Source organism: Pongo pygmaeus, chromosome 14, assembly GCF_028885625.2.
Source record: "Pongo pygmaeus isolate AG05252 chromosome 14, NHGRI_mPonPyg2-v2.0_pri, whole genome shotgun sequence".
Taxonomy (NCBI): Eukaryota; Metazoa; Chordata; class Mammalia; order Primates; family Hominidae; genus Pongo; species Pongo pygmaeus.
In genome coordinates, this window is record NC_072387.2 from 36671511 (window position 1) to 36693161 (window position 21651).

The 21651-nt window shown below is 37.1% G+C and overlaps 1 protein-coding gene across 6 annotated transcripts in view; it reads left to right on the plus strand.

The window, feature by feature from the left end:
- The window catches only part of PAN3 (poly(A) specific ribonuclease subunit PAN3), a 157202-nt gene that overhangs the window by 37085 nt on the left and 98466 nt on the right, over window positions 1-21651 (plus strand). For all 6 annotated transcript variants that reach the window (XR_010123533.1, XM_054446516.2, XM_054446518.2 and 3 more), the window contains exons 3-4: window positions 1908-1974; window positions 3281-3351. Coding sequence is in view for 5 of the 6 variants with exons in the window: in XM_054446516.2 (XP_054302491.1) it covers window positions 1908-1974; window positions 3281-3351 (138 nt within the window). In the remaining variant the exon portion in view is untranslated. The remainder of the gene's footprint in view (window positions 1-1907; window positions 1975-3280; window positions 3352-21651) is intronic.

Below are 21651 nucleotides of genomic sequence, written 5' to 3' on the forward strand. Positions count from 1 at the left end.
TTTGGTAGGGTTAGGGGCAAGAGTGACGGGAGTATGTAGAGGGTAGTTAGAGACTAATTTCACTTGTGTGTTTTGTATGTATGTTAGTTAAACTTGGTAGTGATAGCAATTTTAAAATTATGTTTTGAGCAGATTATATATGTATTATAAAAGTTAAGTTACAAAAGGGCCTCCCTCCCGTCACTACTCATCACTTTTCCAGTTAACCTTCCTAGAGGTAGCTACCATTACTGGTTACAAGTTTCCTGTGTATCCTCTCAGGAATATTCTTTGCATATAGAAGCATAGTGCTAGCTTTATTTTGTTTAATGCTTAAAATGTTAAATTTAAAGTCATAGTACTTGGGGCATTTTACATTAAAAATGTCTTTGAATTTTTTTTAACCCCACTTTGTTCTTTTTGGCTCTTTTTTTCCCCTTTATCATATGACTGCATGCAATGCTTAGGAGATTTGTGTTTAGATTAGTTTTTGTTGATTAGTATTGCACAATTTTGTAGAATTGGAATTGGAAAGTATTCTAGTGTTTTTAATTGGAGAACTGCCATAATAGTAAAGGCAATGTATTGTCCTTTCTAGTTTCTGTGATGTACTACTGGATGGTTTTCTCCATTATTACAATAGGATATTTAAACACAAGAGAAATTCATCTTTACATTTCTCTCCCTCTCTGTCTCTGGAGACAGGGTCTTGCTGTGTCCCCCAGGCTGAAGTGCAGTGGCGCAATCATGGCCCACTGCAGCTTCAACCTTCTAGGCACAAGTGATACTCCTCTCTTGCCTCAGCCTCCTGAGTAGGTAGGACTACAGGTGTGTGCCACCATGCCTGGCTAATAAAAATAATTTTAGCAGAGATGAGGTCTGCGTTGCCCAGGCTAGTATCAAACTCCTGGTCTCAAGTGATCCTCATGCTGTGGCCTCCCAAAGGAGGTATTACACGTTGGGATTACAGGCATGAGCCACCACTCCAGGCCTAGTGTTTATGCTTCAAGTTGGACTGATTTTAAGGGTCTGTATGAAACCAATGCTTTTTTGAATTATTTTAACTTATTTCGTGTAGATATGCACTCTAAGGTTGTTTATAAAGAAACATGCACAGCCATATATAGAAATGGTTATGTTTTATGAACAATATAACTAGTTTAATGTATAGTTATACCTTCTTTTAACTGCCTGCGAGCCACAATTTCAGATACTTTTTAATATATATTTTTGTATTAAAATTACCTCAGGAACTTAGCTTTTTTCTTCTCTTTTAAGATTATGCAGACATTAAATAAGAAGTTGAGTAAACAGATTCAGGACTCTAGAATTAAAGCCAGAGCTAGAAATTCTTAACTTATAATTTTTAAGGCGTTGAGTTAGATGTTATATATGAGACAAGGATTTGTGGGCATGGGATGAAGGGCCTTACGGGATGGAGAGACCATACAGGCTATGGAGTGAGTCTAGAAAGCATAGAACGTGTTTACACAACAGAAAATACCTAATTTTATAAGCTCTATAAGGTGTATGAATGGTAGTACAAATTGAGAAAGGGTATTAGAGCATTTACTCGTTTTATTCATAGTCAGCGGATACCCTCTTCAGTGGATATTGGAATTTATGTTTTACAGACAAGGAAACTTAGTTATGTGTTTTGCCCAGGCTAATGAGTTATGGAAGTACAATTCAAAACAGGTCGGTAGCTTTGGCTTTAAAATACCTGGGTAGTGAGTACAATTTTCATTTCATGTGGTGGTTTTTACATAGTTGTAATCCAAGCAGTAACATTTACAGGAAGATTAGATTGTCAGTAATGTGAACAGTAGATTGGAGGGGAAGAAGCAAAGAGAGCCAGGCTTAATTGGTTGGATACTTTTATTTCTGTATTCCTCAGTGATGTTATAAATAAATATTTTGTTTTTCAGAGAATGACTAATAGTAGCAGCTCCCCAAGCCTTCTAAATGACAGTGCCAAGCCATATTCAGGCCATGGTAAGACCTGATCCGTTTTGCTTGTGTGTGTCTGTGTATATATTTCTTACTCTAAAAGTAATATACAACCATTGTAGAAATTTTGAAAATTGTAAACGGGTATAAAGAAGAAAATAAAAATTATTATCTTCCCACCCAGATCTAACTATTGAGATTTAGATTCCAGGCCAGGTGTGGTGGCTCATGCCTGTAATCCCAGCACTTTGGGAGGCTCAGGTGGGAGGACTGACTGAGCCCAGGAGTTTGAAACGAACTTGGGCAATATAGCAAGACCATGTCTCTATTATTAAAAAAAAGAAAAGTGTATAAGTTATATACAAAAATTTTGTCATGCTATTTTATTAACATCTTGCTCTTTGCACTATTAGTTATTTAATATTAAATTCATGTTAATTTTAATGAAGGTAAGTCTGAAAAACCAGGAAGAAGAAGGCAGAGAAATGAAGCAGCAGTCTATATGTACTACATTGTGAAGAGATTTAAGGTTCCTTTATGTAAGGGCATTTAATATGTTTTTTAGGATTTAGCAGAACATGTAATGAGATTAATAAATAAAAAATTAAAGCTCAGAAATGAAGATAAATATTTAAGTATATCATGCATGCCTTTTCAGAGACTCTTTTCATTTGTAAAGTGAGAAATAATTAAGATGTGTAATTTTATTTGTAACTTCTTTCTACAGAGTAGTGGAATTTTGAACAAATCTTTGGATTTCATGTTTGAAATAAACAAATTTTGAAAAATTTATTATTTCTGTCTTTAATAACTTAATATTTTACTTTATCTTTTTAGTAATAATATCAAATATCTGGTGGTAGACTTTAAAATATGGAATAGTTTGTAGAGTAAATGGTTTTAAAGCCTTGCTGATGTGTTGAAATCCAAGACAGGATCTCTCAGAGTCTGTGGTTGACACTGCCGCCACCCCTCACCCTCCTTTTTAGCCTTCCCAAGATTTGGTCTCAAGATTATAAACCTTTATTTACTTTAGGTCAACTTACTGCCTTCATAAACACACTCACAATAGTATGGTTAAGAGGTTTTTTTCTCTATTTGATTTTTCTTTTGGTTCTAGTCAAATAGATCTATCCTGATCCATATAGCTTTTGAATATTTGAGCAAATTGGTTCACCAGTTTGTGTTTTATTTGCTCAGAAAATATTTGAACATAACTGTGTGTTAGGTACTAAGTTTAATTATTGTGTCATTTGATTTTTATTTTATAGGCATTGTCAAGTTAAACAGTTATTAGATTTGTGGGTTACCCAAGTTTTATGTGTGGAAACTTATGTAACTTACCTTTCAGATCCTCTAACATCACCTGCTTCATCCTTGTTTAATGACTTTGGTGCCCTCAACATCTCTCAGAGACGAAAGGTAGGTGAAATTGAAACTTGAATTAAACTAAATGGAATTTAGAAGTGATGTTGGCATTGTTACCTATGTAGTGTCAATGTTTTTGTAAGTGGAGGGAGAGCCTTTTATGGGGCTTTAGTGTTTTTCCTGCCTTTTGTTTATCCTTTTTCTTTATCTTTTTATATGTGGAAATTTATTTGATCTCTGCATGGAATGGAGATTTTGTGTGAAGGGATGAAATCCTGCTTATTTTTGTTCAGTTTATTTATCTCAATGTATTCTGTTCTTAAGATAACATCTAATTTAATGTTACAGTTGCTGTTAATGTGACCCATTGTAAGCATATTAATCAGTTTAAACTTTATTTTTTGATGGCTTTATCTAAATTTCAAAAATTCTTCCCTAATTTACTCCTCATTACAAGGCAAACTTAAAATTTTCAACATTTCATAATTGGCCCAACAATTTAAAAAGTTGAAAATCTCTTCACATTAGAAATTTAATTTTATATGGAATTTAGGTTGATAGACCATGTATGGATTTTTGAAGTATTTTATAAGGACTGATGTTGTGACAAGTTGAATAATTTGATGCCTTTGAGTCTTAATGAGAATCTTGTTAATACTAATAATCATCTAGAGAAGATAGTCTTTTTTGGTTAGGATCAGTAACAGCTAAAGATGTTAAAGAGGTTGTAAATCTTGGTGGAAGTTATTATAAAGTTATAACATTGTTTCCTAAGTAATGGAAGAAAGACCCAAAATTTAATGAGAGTAATAAATATATAATTAACTAAAGCTCAGAAATGAAGATAAAATATTTCAATCTATCTCATGAATATTAATTTTAGAATAACTGATATGAACTTAAGATACTTTTAAGAAGGATCTGATCAGCAGATAGTATAAAATGAAATTCAAGAAGACTGTGGTGGTGTTGGCTTCACAGTGTATAGTTATCCCCAGACTCATTGAGTTGAATACATTAAATATGTATAGCGTTTTACATGTCAATCAGACCTCAATAAAGTGGTTTAAAAAATTCAGAAAAACTAGATTTTCTTAAGAGAAAGAAAAGTTATGAGGACTGATATAAATTATATTAAAACCTCATGTACCTAATGTTATTTCCATTTTGAGACATGGATGAGAACGAGAAGGTAATTACAAAATGCTTTTTAGCAACTAGAATTGATAGACTAAAATCTGTGGGTTTAATTTAATGGATTTCCTCATAGGCTCTTATCATGGATAAATTTACTCTTGCTTTACATACTTTTCTTATAAACTGGAATATTTGGTTTCTAAATCCATATGTTAGCAGTGTAATAATAGAGTTGGACAGAAACAGACCCAGGACAGTAGACAAAGCCTAACAATGTGGAAGCAAGCAGTAAAATGCTGAAAAGCAAATACAACCTGGAAATCAAGTTATCTGGAGCTTTTTACAGGAAAACAGAAAGTCTTTAAATTTTCTTAGGTGTTTCCCTAATGACTTTTTCTCATTTATAAAATAATCAGTTAACTTGGCTGGGCAAGGTGGCTCAGTCCTATAATGCCAACACTTTGTGAGGCCAAGGTGGGAGAATTGCATGAGCCCAGGAGTTTGAGACCAGTATGTATAACATACCAAGACCCCATCTCTTATAAAAATAAAAAAAATTAGTCAGGTGTGGTGGTACACACCTGTAGTCGCAGCTGAGGTGGGAGAGTCGTTTGAGCCTGGGCGGTTGAGGCTGCAGTGAGCGAAGATCATGCCACTGCACTCCAGTCTGGACAACAGAGTTGAGACCCTGTCTCAGACAAAAAAAAAAAAAAAAAAAAAAAATCAGTTAATAACTAGCCTTTCAGACGTTATGAGTAGAAAGTAAAACTAGAATGACAAATTAATATTTAAAAGTATTTCTAATATAAGAGGTTAGTGGGATGTGTCTTAAAGTGGAAATATATGATTTGGAGCTCCTGACATTTACTTTTGAGAAAATAATAAAAATTATTAGAAATTGAGAATATATAGTACCTATTCTTTTTATAATTTATTTTAATACAATAAAATGTTACTAGAAATGTTACCAGAAATTTGAAAATAATGTTACTAGAAATGTGACCTAAATATTTGGAGAGATATTAGAATATATCCAATGGAGGCAGACTAATATAGAAAAATGAGCACTCTACTGTGATATTTGAGGCCCTGGATCTCCCATTTTGTGACCTATGGCCAACTTTGTAGGCTGTAATCATCCCATCTGTGAAATGAAGAGCATCACCTCATCATTACCATAGTTGCTGTGGTGTCCTTCATCTCTAAAACTTAATGTCTGTCTAAATTGAAAGCATCCATATGTCGGTTTCTACCTAGATATTTGTGGTTCATATATTCATATAGCTTGAAGGACTGTATTTTCTTGCCATTTATATTTAAAATGATGTGTAATCTAGGAACATAGAGAGTTTTTCCAGTAGTGAGCAATATAGTTAGAATCTATGTGGGTACAGGTCGCATATATTTTAAAATTGTTAATGGTTGAGTTGAGAAGGTTTCAAATCTCAAAATCTCTTTACATTAGAAATACTCTTGGCATAGGAGTATGACATATTACACATAGTGAATTAAAGGCATATGAAAAAATGTTTAATGAAGTAATTTTAGTGGAAGTAACTCAAAATTATATGAATATTGTAATTCCAAATTGATCTCAGCAGGCTAGCATGATTACTTAGTGGTATTTTGTTTTACAATGATATAGGAGAACAAATAGTTAGACTGTGCTTACCACTATTTCATAGCTAGTGAGGTAAATTATTTTCTGAAAATCTCAGTTGGGCCAGTCTCTGAGCCAGATACGCTAACTTTTGCCTGTGGGATTATGTGATTTACTGGGGTCAGAATAGTCAGGTATTTTTGTAGTAGGCAGTTTTACTATATGCTATGTGGACAAATTGAAAATGAAGGACTGAATTTTTTTTTCCCCTTAAATCTAATTGGAGATGCAATACATGAACCTACAAGGAAACATTTACTCAGCAGCATATTAATTAGTGCCAATTTAAATATTTGATGATTGCTAGGTAGCAAAGAATTCTCTAGATCCTGAAGAATTTATGGAGAAAAGATGTTTTGAATTGGGTTTTTTGTGGATGAGGAATGTATAGAGGCAAAGATACCTAGGCAAAAGGTATGCTTGCTTACAGGTGATAGAGGTAGGAGCTTTAGTAAACTCTAATTCTTCTTCATTCTGAGAATCATAGATAAACTAAGAAATATGGCTGAGGGCCCTTAGTATCTTTAGGAACTTCAAGGAAAATGTGGGATGTCAAAAATAGTACAGTCTGTTACGATGGCTCATGCCTGTAATCCCAGCACTTTGGGAGGCTGAGGCTCGAGAATCACTTGAGGTCAGGAGTTCGAGACTAGCCTGGGCAATGTATTGAGACCTGGTCTCTACTAAAAGCCAAAAACATTAGCCAGGAGTGGTGGTGAATGCCTGTAGTTGCAGCTACTTGGGAGGATGAGAGGTGGGAGGATGACTTGAGCCCAGGAGGTGGAGGCTGCAGTGAGCCGTGATCACTCTAATGCACTGTGTGACAGAGCAAAACCCTGTGTCAAAAAAAAAACCCAAAACAAAACAAAGTACAGAAGGGTCACAGCCATATATCTGTGCTGTATAATTGTTGTTAACTATGTGAGAAACTTCCTGAAGAGTTGTGTGGTGAGAATGTACGCCTTAGGGCAGTACTACTCATAATGTGTCATGGGACCAGTGCTAGTCTGTGAATTGTCTGTTAGGAGATAAACACTGAAAATAAATGTCTAGAGACTTCTATAACAATTTGATAATACTGTGACATTCAAATATGGAATCATTTTTCTAATAATTTATCTTTGTTTTACAAAATTATAGGACCACGATTTATAGGAGATTTTTTAAAGAGTAATCTTTTTTGATGTTTGAGAAACACTGATTTTCTTTTATTTGTCACGTTAGGAATGCCTAATTTTATAGACAGAAAAAGTAACCATTATTTGAGGTTTGTTAAAAGTAGGAGTTAATATACAAGAGATTATTACATGAGTAAACCTTAATAGCAAGATAGATAAAATTAAATTTGACCACTGTTATGAAAAGAAGTAGTTTTGAGAGTCACTGTGAATCACAAATGTGATCTAGACAAGCATTAAAATTTCCGATGAGAAATTATTTGGGAGCAAAGTATCTTTACAACAGAGTTAGATATTGGAATACAGATATTCATGAATGATGTGATTCAGTGCTATGATATCTTGCTGATGATTCTTGCTAAGGTAGAAGTGTTTATGTAGGGCAACCATGTATGATTGAGGCAAATCCTAGGCAAAATGAGAAATCTTTCAAATTTGTGTCTAGCATGCATGGCTTTCTCCTTTTATATCTTTCTGGGCTATTGCCCTTCTTCATCTTTTTTTATTCACCTAGTCACATTTTTATTCAGCTTCCCCCTACTTCTTCCATTTATTAAAGCAAAAAAGGGTCGGATACCCATCGTTCATATTTCTTTGGTTTACTTTAGTATGTTGTTTCAGTCAATATGCGGTTTTACGTGGATATTTGTATTATATTTTTAATACTGAGATAACAGATTTTCACTTCTGTAAATTTTTTTTAAGTTTTAATAACAAGTTAAATTCTTTGGGGTTAGGAGGCAAAGACTTTTGAAGTATCATGTTTATTTCTTCTGTTCTTGCTTTTAAAGCTTTTTGTTAGGACTAGGGAAGTGGGACCAAAGGGAGCTGGCTGGTTCATCTGCTGATAGCTTATTTTTGAGGAGATGTGGTTGCTAGAGGTACAGTTCTGGATTATTCCGCTTGAGAGAAAAATTGACCAGCAGTACTTTTCTCTGCTTTCTTCTTTGTTTGAACCTAGCTTGGGTCTCCCTTTTGCACTGTTGTTTATCTTAAGAGCACCCATCTCTCTCTGTTACAAAACTTACTGATGATAAATATTTTATGTTTTCTGATTAACTTGACATTTAAAAGTTTTCTTATAGCATTTCTATTCTAAAGTCTTTCTTTGAAAAATGATTTTTACATTATTCCTATTCTAGGCAAGAAAATATGGAATAACAAAGACTAGAGCATATTTACGGTAGAGTCCTTTTATAGAGAAAGATAAAGTAAATTTGGAGAAATTAATCTGAGTATAGCATAGACAATTTGGAATGTAAATCTTAATCCTTCTGATGGTTAAGCTAGGCCTTTTTTGCATATTGAATCAAGTATTGATGTCAGAAAAAATAAAAGGAGAAAATGGAGAAGACATTGAAAACTAAAATTTTAAAGGTGATTGTCATCTAAATTTAATCTGCAAAATGATTGTTTTAAGGTTCTTTATGTATGTTCTCAAAGAAATAATGTTTTACTTGGTATTTAGATTTCCAGTAAGCCACATCATTACCTTTTACCCATTGAGTATTGTTCAGTAATGTTTCTGGAAAATTGTGGCGAGAATTCCAAATTAATGCCCTCAGAACTATTATGCTCTGAAATCACTAAACATTCATTCACCTCCGCTTGTCAAGATGGAGGAGGGAATGTGTGCCATCTCAGCCTAAGCCAAGTTTAGGAGAGCTTTTAGGCTTAGAGATATGTTTTCCTATGGAAACCGACACAGTTATTGGAGTCCAAGTTCGGGGTATGGGGAAGGCACCCATGTGTGGTTCCTGTTTATAGCTTACTCAGAGCCTCTTGGAGAATTTTAATTTCTCAAAGAACAAACAGCGGGAATGATAATAACACGGCAATATTGGATAGTGGTTAAGGCTTTAGGGTTTAGAGGTAGATGCGAGGCAGTCAGGATTGAATTTGTGTTGCTTCACTGATTATCTTTGTGTCTTCAACTTAGTAAACCTTTTTGTTTCTTCATTTGCAAAATGAGAATGTGGTACCTAGTAAGTAAGGTTGTTTTGAGGACTAAATGGGACGTGTTGCGTGGCACAGAAGTGGTGACTATTATTGGTAGTAGGTAATAAATGGTGTTGGTCAAATTTCAAACTTTGCTTGGAAATTGTTAACTGTTGTTAATTAAGTATCCCTGGCTAATCACTCTGGATCAGGCTGTACTAAAATTGTCCTCTGGAAACGTGGTTCTGTAGCTGCTCTGAGGATATCTACCTTTTCTTTGAGATGTTCAGGCCTCCTCCTCCACCAGTATTAATTTGTTGCCTTCTTCCTCACAGAAACTTCTTCCTGTTAGCTTCTCAAACATGTCCTCCAGATTATGTGAAAATCCATTGGGGGTTTCTTGAAACGTAATTGCAGACAGGTAGAAACTTGATTTTATTTATATGAATGATGATTTTCCGTATTTGTTCCAGATAATAGGTAAACCTAAATAATTATTTTATAAATTAAATGTTTTATATTTTATCATATCATTTAGTTACGTCAACAGTTCTTTGGGAGATATTATTTTTTCTGTTTTGGGAAATGGAAGTTTGAGAGCTCAAGTAATTTGCATAGAATAATATAAATTACATAAGGCAATATGAGAAGGGTAAGTTGACTGAGTTTACTCTAGGGTGAAAAATAGGCCACTGGTAATATGGAGAGGAGGAGATAAAACATCGTTTAACCTTATGCCTGCTTCTTTTTCCACTTAAGTGATTTTTTTCAGTGTAAATTTCTGTCAAAATGGTTTCTGGGGCAAGAATAGACAATTGAATTTTTTATAATTGACAGACAACTTTTCAGAAATGTAGCACAAATTATATTCCAACTAATAGGGACTGGTTTTTCTACAGTCTTGAAAACACTGAGCTATAAAAATCTTTAATATTTTTGTAATTTCACAGGCAAAAAACTTCATTTAAATTTGATGGTGTTGTAGACTTCTCTTTTATGTTTATTGGTCATTAGTGTTATTTTATGTCCTTTGCTCATTTCCTATTGGGCTATTTTTAAAATTCATTGTAAGAGCTCTTTATACATTAGAGATGTAAATCTCTTCTATCAGATGTTACAGTTTCCCTCCATTTTGTTGTTGGTCTTGAATTTCACAAGTAATTTATGCTGTCGGTTTTGAAATGTCATGCTTACTCTGTTTCTCTCATACTATGTTTAAAATAGCAAAATATTAAGCCAATTTTTGTTAAAATAACATGGAAATCTCTGATCTAATGAGTTAGTAATTCGAATATAAAGGGCCGTCGTTGTTCTTATATAATTAATTTGAATACACTGTGATTTTTATTGTGAATGATCTCTAGTAATCAGTTTCCCTTAGTAAATGGCTGTGTGTTCTCTCTTTTCTCTGCTTTTTAACTGGTAGGCTTGAATGTTCTTCCTGTTGGTTATCTCCAGTCTCAGTCTATTCTTTTCTTAAAATATACAAGTAACATTAGATTGAAACTTGCTAAAAATATGATAGTTCTTATAGAGAAAGACTGAGAGTTGACTTTCCTTTCCTGCTAAGTAAAGAGTATTCGTGGTTGAGTTTCCAGGATTGGGTTGAGATAAAGATGTACTTTGGAAAGAACAGATTAAATTTTGTTTTAACAAGTGTGAGGTTCAACCGTGTACTTCCTGTACTTTATTTTAATTGGCACTTTGTGTGCAGCGACCATTTGTTTTTGTTGAATCAAGAAAACTTCCTCCAAATTCATGATTGTAGGAGAATTTTGTTCTGTTGATTGATTTTTAAAAAGAGCTCTCATGAGTTTGTTTTGGAAGCCTTTTTTTTTTTTTAAAGATGTGTGTGGTAGTATGGTGTTTGATGCTTTATCATATTTAAACGTGAACTGAAATTTTTGTATGCTTTTATATACAGTTTGTAATACTGTTGGCTGTACTCATCATCTAATTTTATAGCTTTGAAGATACACAGTAATGGTAGTTTAAGTAAAACCATGGTGCATTTATCTCTTGAACCTACAAAATAGTAGATCATTCTAAGGTTAGCTGGTTGGCTTCTTTACACTCTGGTCATTCTATTTGCAAAGTGTAGTAGCTAATATTTAGGGGCCTAGCATTATTGATAGCTCATCCCTATTTTCCTAGGAAGTAGGTGTGGGGAGTGAATTAGTAAAGGTGAACTTAAAATTCTCATCCACAAACATGCTAGCCTAAGCTCCAAATTAAATGTAACCAAAACCATGTGGTTTTCCCCAACTCTGTCTTATTCCCATGATTTGTTGTCCTTGTATTTTGAAAATGGGGAAGGAGAACTTTTAAATTCTAGTTATTTGAATGAAGTCTTTATCTGTTCTCATTGATTGCATCCATGCTAATTAAATACAAAATTATTTCTTCATTTGGGTATTTGTATTTGGTTATCTTAGGTTTAGCTAGAATGACATTAAGATTGTAATGTGTTAAGGAGTATTACAGAATGTGGAATTGATTTCTTTGAGTTGGATATGAGATGTTATAGTTAAGAGTACAAGTGTTGGAACCTGACCTTATGTTAATTTTGAGATAATAGGCAAGTTATTTTAACCTCCTCTCAGACTTACTTTTATCATCTGTAAAGTTGGTATAAAATAGGCGCTATGTCTCAGAATTATGTGAATTAAATACATTAATGGATATAGTGTTTATAATGCCTTGTACTTGTCAAATGATAGTTATTGTTATAGTCTTCTATTATGATCTGCAATTTAAAAGTTTAATTATGTACAAGACTACTTTTCATTATTTACCATCTTTGTTTAAATTCAATTATAATAAAACTCATTTCTGAAAAAGTGTACACATACAAGTTAAATAAAATGGAAACCTTTTGCTAAGAAGCCAGTAGATATTCTGGCAGCTACATAGTGACAGCTACGTGGGAGACTGAGGTGGGAGGTTTGAGTTCAGGGGTTTGAAGCTGCAATGAGCTATGATCGGGCCACTGTGTTCCAGCCTGGGCAACAGAACAAGACTGTTAATATAATGAATGCATTTGGTAAGGGACTGAAATTGATAGAAAACTTTAATGCTTATTACAATTGATAGATAATCATTGAAATAACTTTCTTGTTTAAAAAAATAAAACTGGCCTGGCATGGTGGCTCATGCCTGTAATATCACCACTTTGGGAAGATGAGGCAAGAGGATTGCTTGCGACTAGCCTGGGCAACATGGTAAGACCCGTCTTTAAAAAGAAAAAGCCCTCGCGAGATGACTCACGCCTTTAATTCCAGCATTTTGGGAGGTTGAGGTGGGTGGATAACTCGAGTCCAGGAGTTTGAGACCAGCCTGGGCAACATGGTGAAACACTCTCTCTACAAAAAATACAAAAATGAGCTTGACTTGGTGGTGCACCCCTGTAGTCCCAGTTACTTGGGAGACTGAGGTGGGAGGATCACCTAAGCCCAGGAGGTTGAGGCTGCAGCGAGCCATGTTTGCACCACTTCCCTCCAGCCTGGGAAACAGAGCAAGACCCTGTCTCAAAAAAAACAACAATTTTTTTCACTCAAAATATTTTAATAACTTTGGCATGCTATTTTATTTCTTTATATCTGGTACATATTGTGGTTCCAGTCTAAAGCACAAGGATATAAGAAGTTGCAGTTGATGTTCCAGTTCTTTAGAAATTGAATGTGCCCTTGCATAGCAAGATTTTCCGACTGATTTTATTTTTGGTAGCATAAAATCCCTTTGTAACACTGAGATTTTACGAACATAAGTAAAGACTGCTTTGTAGACTTCCTTAAATTACTATGTAGATAATGTTTGTCCCCCTCAATGACCTGACTCATAGCAGAAGCTACAAATATGTGTATATGTGTTTATACATGTAAATTATGTTCTGCTGTGTTTGATATAATTTATTTTTGTCATTTTTTACTTATTTTTGTTTTTTGAGGGGTAGTGTCTTGCCCTGTTGCCCAGGCTGGTTCAAACTCCGACTTCAAGTGATCCTCCTGTCTCATCTACCCAACTTAGCTGGGACTACAGGCACATGCCACCATGCCCAGCTAATTTTTTAAATTCTTGTGGAGACTGGGTCTCACTCTGTTGCCCAGGCTGGGCTTGAACTCCTGGTCTCAAGTGATCCTCCTGTGTCAGCCTCCCAAAGTGCTGAGATTACAGGCATGAGCCACCTCACCTGGCCCAATGAATGATTTAAATGACACTTTAAAATGATCTATGTTTTATTAATCAGAACATCTTTACAAACTTGAAAAATAGTAGTATACAAATGTGAAATATCTCTTTTCAGACGCTGCTTAAACGAATATATGAATTTATTATCTTTTACAGCATCAACTCAGCAGCCTATCTCCTGACACTCCTAAGGGTCTTAGGTATATCGATTGAGAAACCTCTGGCCTAGGATTTATTATATATTTATTTCAAAATAAGCCTGCATTTTTTTTACAACCTCCTCTGACTCCTAATGAGCTTCTTTCTGTTCATTAAATATCCTGATACTTTAGCATATCTGCAATTATAAGAATTAAATATCAAATTATACCATTAATGATTAGTGGTTAATCACTTGAGGCCAGGTGTTTGAGACCAGCCTAGGCAATATAGCAAGACCTGGTCTCCACAAAATATTTAAAAAAGTTAATCGAGCATGGTGGTGTGCACCCATAGTGCCAGCTATGTGGGAGACTGAGGTGGGAGGATCGTTTGAGCTCAGGGGTTTGAAGCTGCAATTAGCTATGGTTGGGCCACTGCACTCCAGGCTGGGCAACAGAAGAAGACTGTCTAGAAAAAAAAAAGAAAAAAAAATTACATTGTTTCAGAGTGTAAATAGTGAAATGATTATACAGTGATTATGTTTTTGATGTTCAAAGGAGGTTCTTATAATTCACGGCATTGGAAACTTTTTGTCCTGAAGCAACAATTAGTTTTCTCTAGTTTATTATTAATGAGTAGACCATGATCTGTAAATAATATGTGACTGATAATGTGAGGCATTTTGGAGATGGTGCTGTTTTGCAATTACCAAAAGAGTTATGCTCTGAAAATTGGTCTGTTACTTGGTAGCTTTAACTACATTTTTTATACAAGTGCTGATATTTATAGATTGTTCTTTTAGCTGCACTCTGAACTTTTTGGGAGAAGAGAAGAGATCTTCTTGATCATTTTATTTTTAAGAATGATAGAGAGGTTTATACTGAAATGTTGAGTAAATCAAGGAATGAAAAAATATACATGTATGTCCTAAAATTACCTTCTGTTATTTCCTTTGACATAGTGAGTCTAGAGGCTTACCTCCCTTGTAATGAGAGTGGACTTCCCTTAGTCCTAAACCACTGGAACTGGCTTTTATGAAATGGGGCAAAGGTTTTTGGAAAAGCTAGGGCTTTGAGGGCTACAAGTAGTGATCTTAAAAGCTCTCAGTGTTAGCCAGGCGTGGTGGCTCACGCCTGTAATCCCAGCACTTTGGGAGGCCAAGCCGGGTGGATCATGAAGTCAGGAGTTCAAGACCAGCCTGGCCAACATGGTGAAACCCCATCTCTACTCAAAATACAAAAATTAGCCAGATGTGGTGGTGGGCACCTGTAATCCCAGCTACTTGGGAGGCTGAGCCAGGAGAATGGCTTGAACCCAGGAGGCAGAGGTTGCAGTGAGCCGAGATCATGCCACTGCACTCCAGCCTGGGGCAACAGAGTGAGACCCCATCTCAAAAAAAAAAAAAAAGCTCTCAGTGTTGAGATCAAGCTCCAAAGGGGCAAGGAGCTACAAGGACTTGAGATGCTGAATTTTTAAACCCCTACCCCTTTTCATTTTGAGGAGTGACTCCAATTTCTGTTTGTACCACTAGTTATTTCTTTTCCAGATCTCTCTGACGTTATTGAGAACTTTAGTACTCAAAGTGCGATCACCAGACCAGGAGCATCTGCAGTCTTGGGAGCGTCTTTAGAAACACAGATTCTTAGGCCTCGCTCTAAGGCCTACTGAATCATAATCTTTTATTTTAGCAAGATCCCTGGAAGATTTCTATGTTGACTGTTGTTTGAGAAGTGCTACTCTAGAATATATTTTCAAACGTTTTCTTATTCTTGAAAACTTTTATTCAAGCCTTGAGCTTTTTTGTTTGTTTTGATATTTTACTTTTGAGACAGAGTCTTGCTCTTATCACCCAGGCTGGAGTCCAGTGGCACAATCTCGACTCACTGCAAACTCTGCCTCCCAGGTTCAAGTGATTCCCCTGCCTCAGCTTCCAGAGTAGCTGGGATTACAGGCGCTTACCACCACGCCTGGCTAATTTTTGTATTTTTTAGTAAAGACGAGGTTTCACCATGTTGGCCAGGCTGGTCTGGAACTCCTGACCTCAGGTAATCCGCCCGCGTTGGCCTCCCAAAGTGCTGGGATTACAGACGTGAGCTACCTCACCTGGCCAATTTGTTTGTTTTTTGAGATAGAGCCTCACTCTGTTGCCAGGTTAGAGTGCAGTGGCACAGTCATAGCCCACTGCAGCTTTGAATTCCTGGGTTAAAGTGATCCTCTCACTTCAGCCTCCTGAATAGCTAGAATTATAGGCACACCACCACACCTGGCTTATTAAAAAAATTTTTTGGCGGGGGTGGGGGTAGAGATTGGGGGGCTCTCACTATGTTGCCCAGGTTGGTCCTTGAACTCCTGGCCTCAAGCAGTCCTGCCTTGGCCTTCCAGAGTGCTAGGTTACAGGTGTGAGCTGCTGTGCCTGGCCTCTGCTGGATGTTTTACCACGGGAAAAGGGGTGTATTAGTCCATTTTGACACTGCTATAAAGAAATACCCGAGACTGGGTAATTTATAAAGGTAAGAGGTTTAATTGACTCACAGTTCCACATGGCTGAGAGGCCTCAGGAAACTTACAATCCTGGTAAGTGATAAAACCATCAGATCTCGTGAGAATTCACTTATTATCACGAGAATAGCACGGAGGAAACCACTCCCATGATTCAGTCACTCCCTTAACACATGGGCATTATTAATATAATTTGAGATGAGATTTGGGTGGGGACACAGAGCCAAACTATATCAAAGGGATTGGGAATTTTGTTATACAATGTTAACTTACATGTGTGGAGCAGAAAAGCTGGTTATCAATAGGACGTGGCATTTTCAAATGCTTTTATTTCATAATAACCAGCAAGATGGGACTGGTCAGGCTATCAAGAATAAAGGATCAATAAGGGAATTTACCTTTTTTGGGGAACCACTGTGTTCTTAAGGTTGGTCTAGGTAAGGATTTCTAGAAGCTCAGAAGGGAAGAGGAGTTGGTGCTTTTGTTTGCTCTGAAGGAGGGGGCTTGAAAGAACTGAAAAAACTTTAGTAAATAAACATTTCCCATAAAATTGTGTTTGCCCTGTTTATTTTCTGATCTTCTCTTTAACCTCTTCCTTTCCCTTAGCACCTGCTTCCAGTTAATCACCAATAGTCGTTTTTAACCTACCAGATGTTTCCACAAGTAAGCCTTCACTAGTTCTGTTTCTGTTGTTATCGCCTCAAGTTCATATCCTTCTTTCTCGACTAGTGATTTGTAGCCAGGGCAGTTGTGTCTTTTTACCCCTAGAGAACATTTGGTAATATCTGGAGACATTTTTGGTTGTTACAACTGGGTAGTTGGTGCTTAGTGGTATTTAGTGAGAGGACAGAGATGCTGCCAAACATCCTACAATGCACAAGACAGCCCCCCACAAGAAAGAATTATCCAAAGTCAGTAGTACTGAAGTTGAGAAACCCTAACCTAGACTACCGCCAGAGTCCGCTAATTTGTCGACCTATTTCCACTTTTACTCCCTCTTCCCCAATTCTTCCTCCACACTGCCACAGACCTTCCTTTCTAAAATACAAATCTGATTTTGTCATTTCTTCTTTGCCCATGGAATGATCCTCAAATTCCTTAGCTTAGGAAACAATATGTTTGTATTTACTTATTTTAATTTTTTTTTGAGAGATGAGACATGTCACTGCAGCCTTGACCTCCTGGGCTCAAGCAATGCTCCCACCTCAGGCTCCAGAGTAGGTGGGACTATAGGCATGGGCCACCATACCCGGCTCCTTTTTTCATTTTTTGTAAAGATGGGGTCCCACTGTGTTGCCCAGGCCGATCTTGAAGTCGGCTCAAACAGTGCTCCCATCTCTGCCTCCCAAAGTGCTGGGATTACAGGCATGAGCCACTGTGCTTGGCACTAAAACAATCCTTTTTTTTTTTTTTTTTTTGAGACAGAGTCTCACTCTGTCACCCAGGCTGGAGTGCAGTGGCACCATCTCAGCTCACTGCAGCCTCCGCCTCCTGGATTCAAGAGATTCTCCTGCCTCAGCCTCCTGAGTAGCTGGGATTACAGGCGCCTGCCACCACACCCGGCTAATTTTTGTATTTTTAGTAGAGACAGGGTTTCACCATGTTGGCCAGGCTGGTCTCGAATTTCTGACCTCGTGATCCATTTGCCTCAGCCTCCCAAAGTGCTGGGATTACAGGCGTGAGCCACCGTGCCTGGCCAATACTTTTTTTAAATTGCATTCAAGCTTCATCTTTTGTTCTCAAACTTGACCCTCTGCTAATGGTGAACTGCATACTTGTGGTTTCCTCTAAACACCATCATGTCTGCGTGCATAGTTTTCCCCTAACCTATACTACATACTTCCATCTCTCATATTTTCCTATCTAGGCACATTTGTTCTTCCTTCAGAACTTTACTCAGGCATTCACTTTCTCTGTGAAGCCACCTTTGTTTCTGCTCTATTCATACATGATTACTTATGCATTGTTATATCACAGTGGGTTATGGTTTGTTTACATTTCTGTTACCTCCTAGCCTTTAATCTGTCTTCGAGCGTAGGGTGTGTGTTGTGTTCCAAATACTTAGAACAGTTCCTCATAAAGTAGGTTCTCAGATGTTTAGTTGAAAGTACATTTTTTCTCCAGGGATTAATTAGTAATTTGGAAATTAGCTTATAGATGAGATATTGTTATAATTTACATTCTATGCAATGAAACTTTTCTATGTAATCTTTTGCCTCACCATCATGTTTTACATTGCTACCATCTCTTTTCAGATGTTATTTTGTATTCTGTTGCTTATAATGGTACGTTAAATAGTACTGATACCTTAGGGCAGGAGTGTCCAATTTTTTGGCTTCCTTGGGCCACATTGGAAGAATTGTCTTGGGTCACACATAAAATACACCAACACTAATGATAGCTGATGAGCTTTAAAAAAAATGGCAAAATATTCTCTTAATGTTTTAAGAAAGTTTACGAATTCTTGTTGGGCCGCATTCAGAGTCATCCTGGGCCTCTGGTTGGACAAGCTTGCTTTAGGATATTTTCATTTAGTTACACAGAGAAGATTTTACTTCTGGATTAGAGTTTAATCTCTGGCTATTTATTGAAAAAATTTAGGGTTTATAATGGCACATGTTTAGAGATCTCTTCTACCTATTGAGGAGAGGCTTTAGGCTAGTTAAGGGTTTTTGGGGCATGGAGTGGAAGGAGAGGAGTGATGAATTCCCTTTTTGAAATGAAGAAACATAATTATTTAATGAGTACAGTTAAAGAGGGAGGATGATATGTTGGATGTATTTAAAACCATTTTTGGGAACGAGCACGTGGTTCATGTCTGTAATCCCAGCACTTTGGGAGGCCAAGGCAGGCGGATCATTGGAGCCCAGGAGTTTGAGACCAGCTTGGGCAACATAGAGAGACCCTCATCTCTACAAAAAGTATAGAAGTTAGCTGGGTATAGTGGTACACACCTGTAGTCCCAGCTCCTACGGAGGCGGAGGTGGGAGGATCTCTTGAGCCTGGAAGGCAGAGGTTGCAGTGAGCTGAGATTGCACCACTGCACTCCAGCCTGGGAGTGAGACCCAGACTAAAAAAAAAAAACAAACCCCAAGAAACAAAAACTAACCAAAGAGCAACAACCTTTTTTTTCAATGTTGTTTACTGTACTACTGCATAGAAAGTGAATTGTATTGACTGTAATAACTGTGTCAAAAGTACATCTGAGGCCCAGTGCGGTGGCTCATGCCTGTAATCCCAGCACTTTGGGAGGCCGAGGCAGGTGGATCACCTGAGGTCAGGAGTTTGAGACCAGCCTGGCCAACATGATGAAACCCCGTCTCTAATAAAAATAGAAAAATTAGCCAGGTGTGGTGGCAGGCGTCTGTAATCCCAGCTACTCGGGAGACTGAGGCAGGAGAATCACCTGAACTAGGGAGGCGGAGGTTGCAGTGAGCTGAGATTACACCACTGCGCTCCAGCCTGGGCGATGGAGTCTCCAAAAAAAAAAATAAAAGAGACACTGTCTCAAAAAAAAAAAAAGTACTTCTGAATTTGTGAAGGATCTGAATTACAGAAGACCTTTTAAAATAATTTTCGTGCATTCAGATATATGACCTGGAATTTAGGTGTCCATGTATAAATCATTTGACAACCTGAGATTTTGATTAGTTCTTTGATATGTTGAACTTTCCTGATAGAACAAGGTTAATTTTAGCTCAGAAATTTTCTTATATATACATATATGTGTGTGTGTATATATATACGTGTCTATATGTATATATACATGTGTGTATATATATACACACACACATATATGTATATATATATTTTTTGTAGAGACGGAGTCTTGCTTTGTCAGCCAGGCTGGAGTGCAGTGGCGTGATCTCGGCTCACTGCAACCTTCGCCTCCCGGGTTCAAGCAGTTCTGGCTTAGCCTCCCAAGTAGCTGGGACTACAGATGCACACTGCTACACATGGCTAATTTCTTTTGTATTTTACTAGAGACGGTGTTTCACCGTGTTGCCCAGTCTAGTCTTGAACTCCTGAGCTCAGGCAATCTGCCCATCTCCACCTCCCAATGTGCTAGGATTACAGGCATGAGCCACCGTTCCCGGCCAAATATAAATTTTAAATTAGTGAGTGTCTAATTAGGGTTATATTATTGTATGTCAGAGCCTTGTAGTTTTCTATTTGAACACAAAAATGTACAATTTAATTCTTACACTCTTTCCAAGGAATTAAGTTACTAGAAATAACTTGCTTTAAAATTCTTTCACTTATAACATGGTTCCATGGCATGAGTCACTAAGGGTACATACTTATTCTTATTCACAAAAGTTCCCTCTGTGGCTTTTCTAAAGTATGATAGCAAATAAAAAAAAATGTTCCCTATGCTATAGACAGAGAGAGTAACTAGATTGGTTCAAGATTGCATAAAGGTGGAGGTATGTTAGTCTCATAAAACTCTGTTAGGCTGACATGGTGGCTCGTGCCTGTAATCCCAGCACTTTGGGAGGTGGTGGATGGCTTGAGTCCAGGAGTTCCAGACCAGCCTGGGTGACATAATGAAACCCCATCTCTACTAAAAATACAAAAATTAGCCTGGTGTGGTGGCACATGCCTGTAGTCCCAGTTACTTGGGAGGCTGAGGTGGGAGGGTCGTTTGAGCCCCCGAAGCAGAGGTTGCCACTGAGCTGTGATTGGACCACTGCATTCCAGCCTGGGCGACAGAATGAGACACTGTCTCAAAAAGAAAAAAGAAACAAAACTCTGTCCACTGCCATAATTGTTGAGTATGTAGGCAATCTAGTTACCTTTCTCAATGCAAGTTTAGTTATTTTTGTCCTTGGTTTTTTTTGTTGTTGTTGTTTTTTGTTTGTTTGTTTTTAAATTTGAGACGGAGTCTCACTCTGTGGCCCACGCTGGAGTGCAGTGGCATGATCTCGGCTCACTGCAGCCTTTGCCTTCCAGGTTCAAGCGATTTTTCTGCCTCAGTCTCCCAAGTAGCTGGGATTACAGACATGTGCCACCATGCTTGGCTAATTTTTGTACTTTTAGTAGAGATGGGGTTTCACCATGTTGGCTAGGGCTGGTCTCGAACTCCTGACCTCAAGTGACCCGCCACCTCGGCTTCCCAAAGTGCTGGGATTAAGGCATGAGCCACTGCGCCGAGCCTTGTCCTCTTTAAATCAAAGACAATATAGCAGTTGCACACTTGTGGAGTGGAGAATCTAATTTGCATGGAATAATTTACATAGGCATTATTTGCAAGATTTTGAAATTTGGAAATTATGTCTTTTTCAAATTGGTTCTCTTTATACTAGAAAACATTATTAATATATTTGACTGGCTATGGGTTTTTTTTTTTTTTTTTTTTTTAATAGAGACAGGGTCTTGCAATGTTGCCCAGGCTGTTCTGGAGCTCCTGGGCTCAAGTGATCCTCCTGCATCAACCTCCGAAGTGCTGGGATTACAGGCATGAGCCACCATGCCTGGCCAGCATCTTTTTTTGAAGAAACTTTATTTTAACTCTTTGTTTCAGCAGTCTTATACCTCATGACAGAACAATGGGTAAACATATATTTTCTTATTTCAGAGTTTAAATTAGTTACCTTCCTAAGCATGAATTAG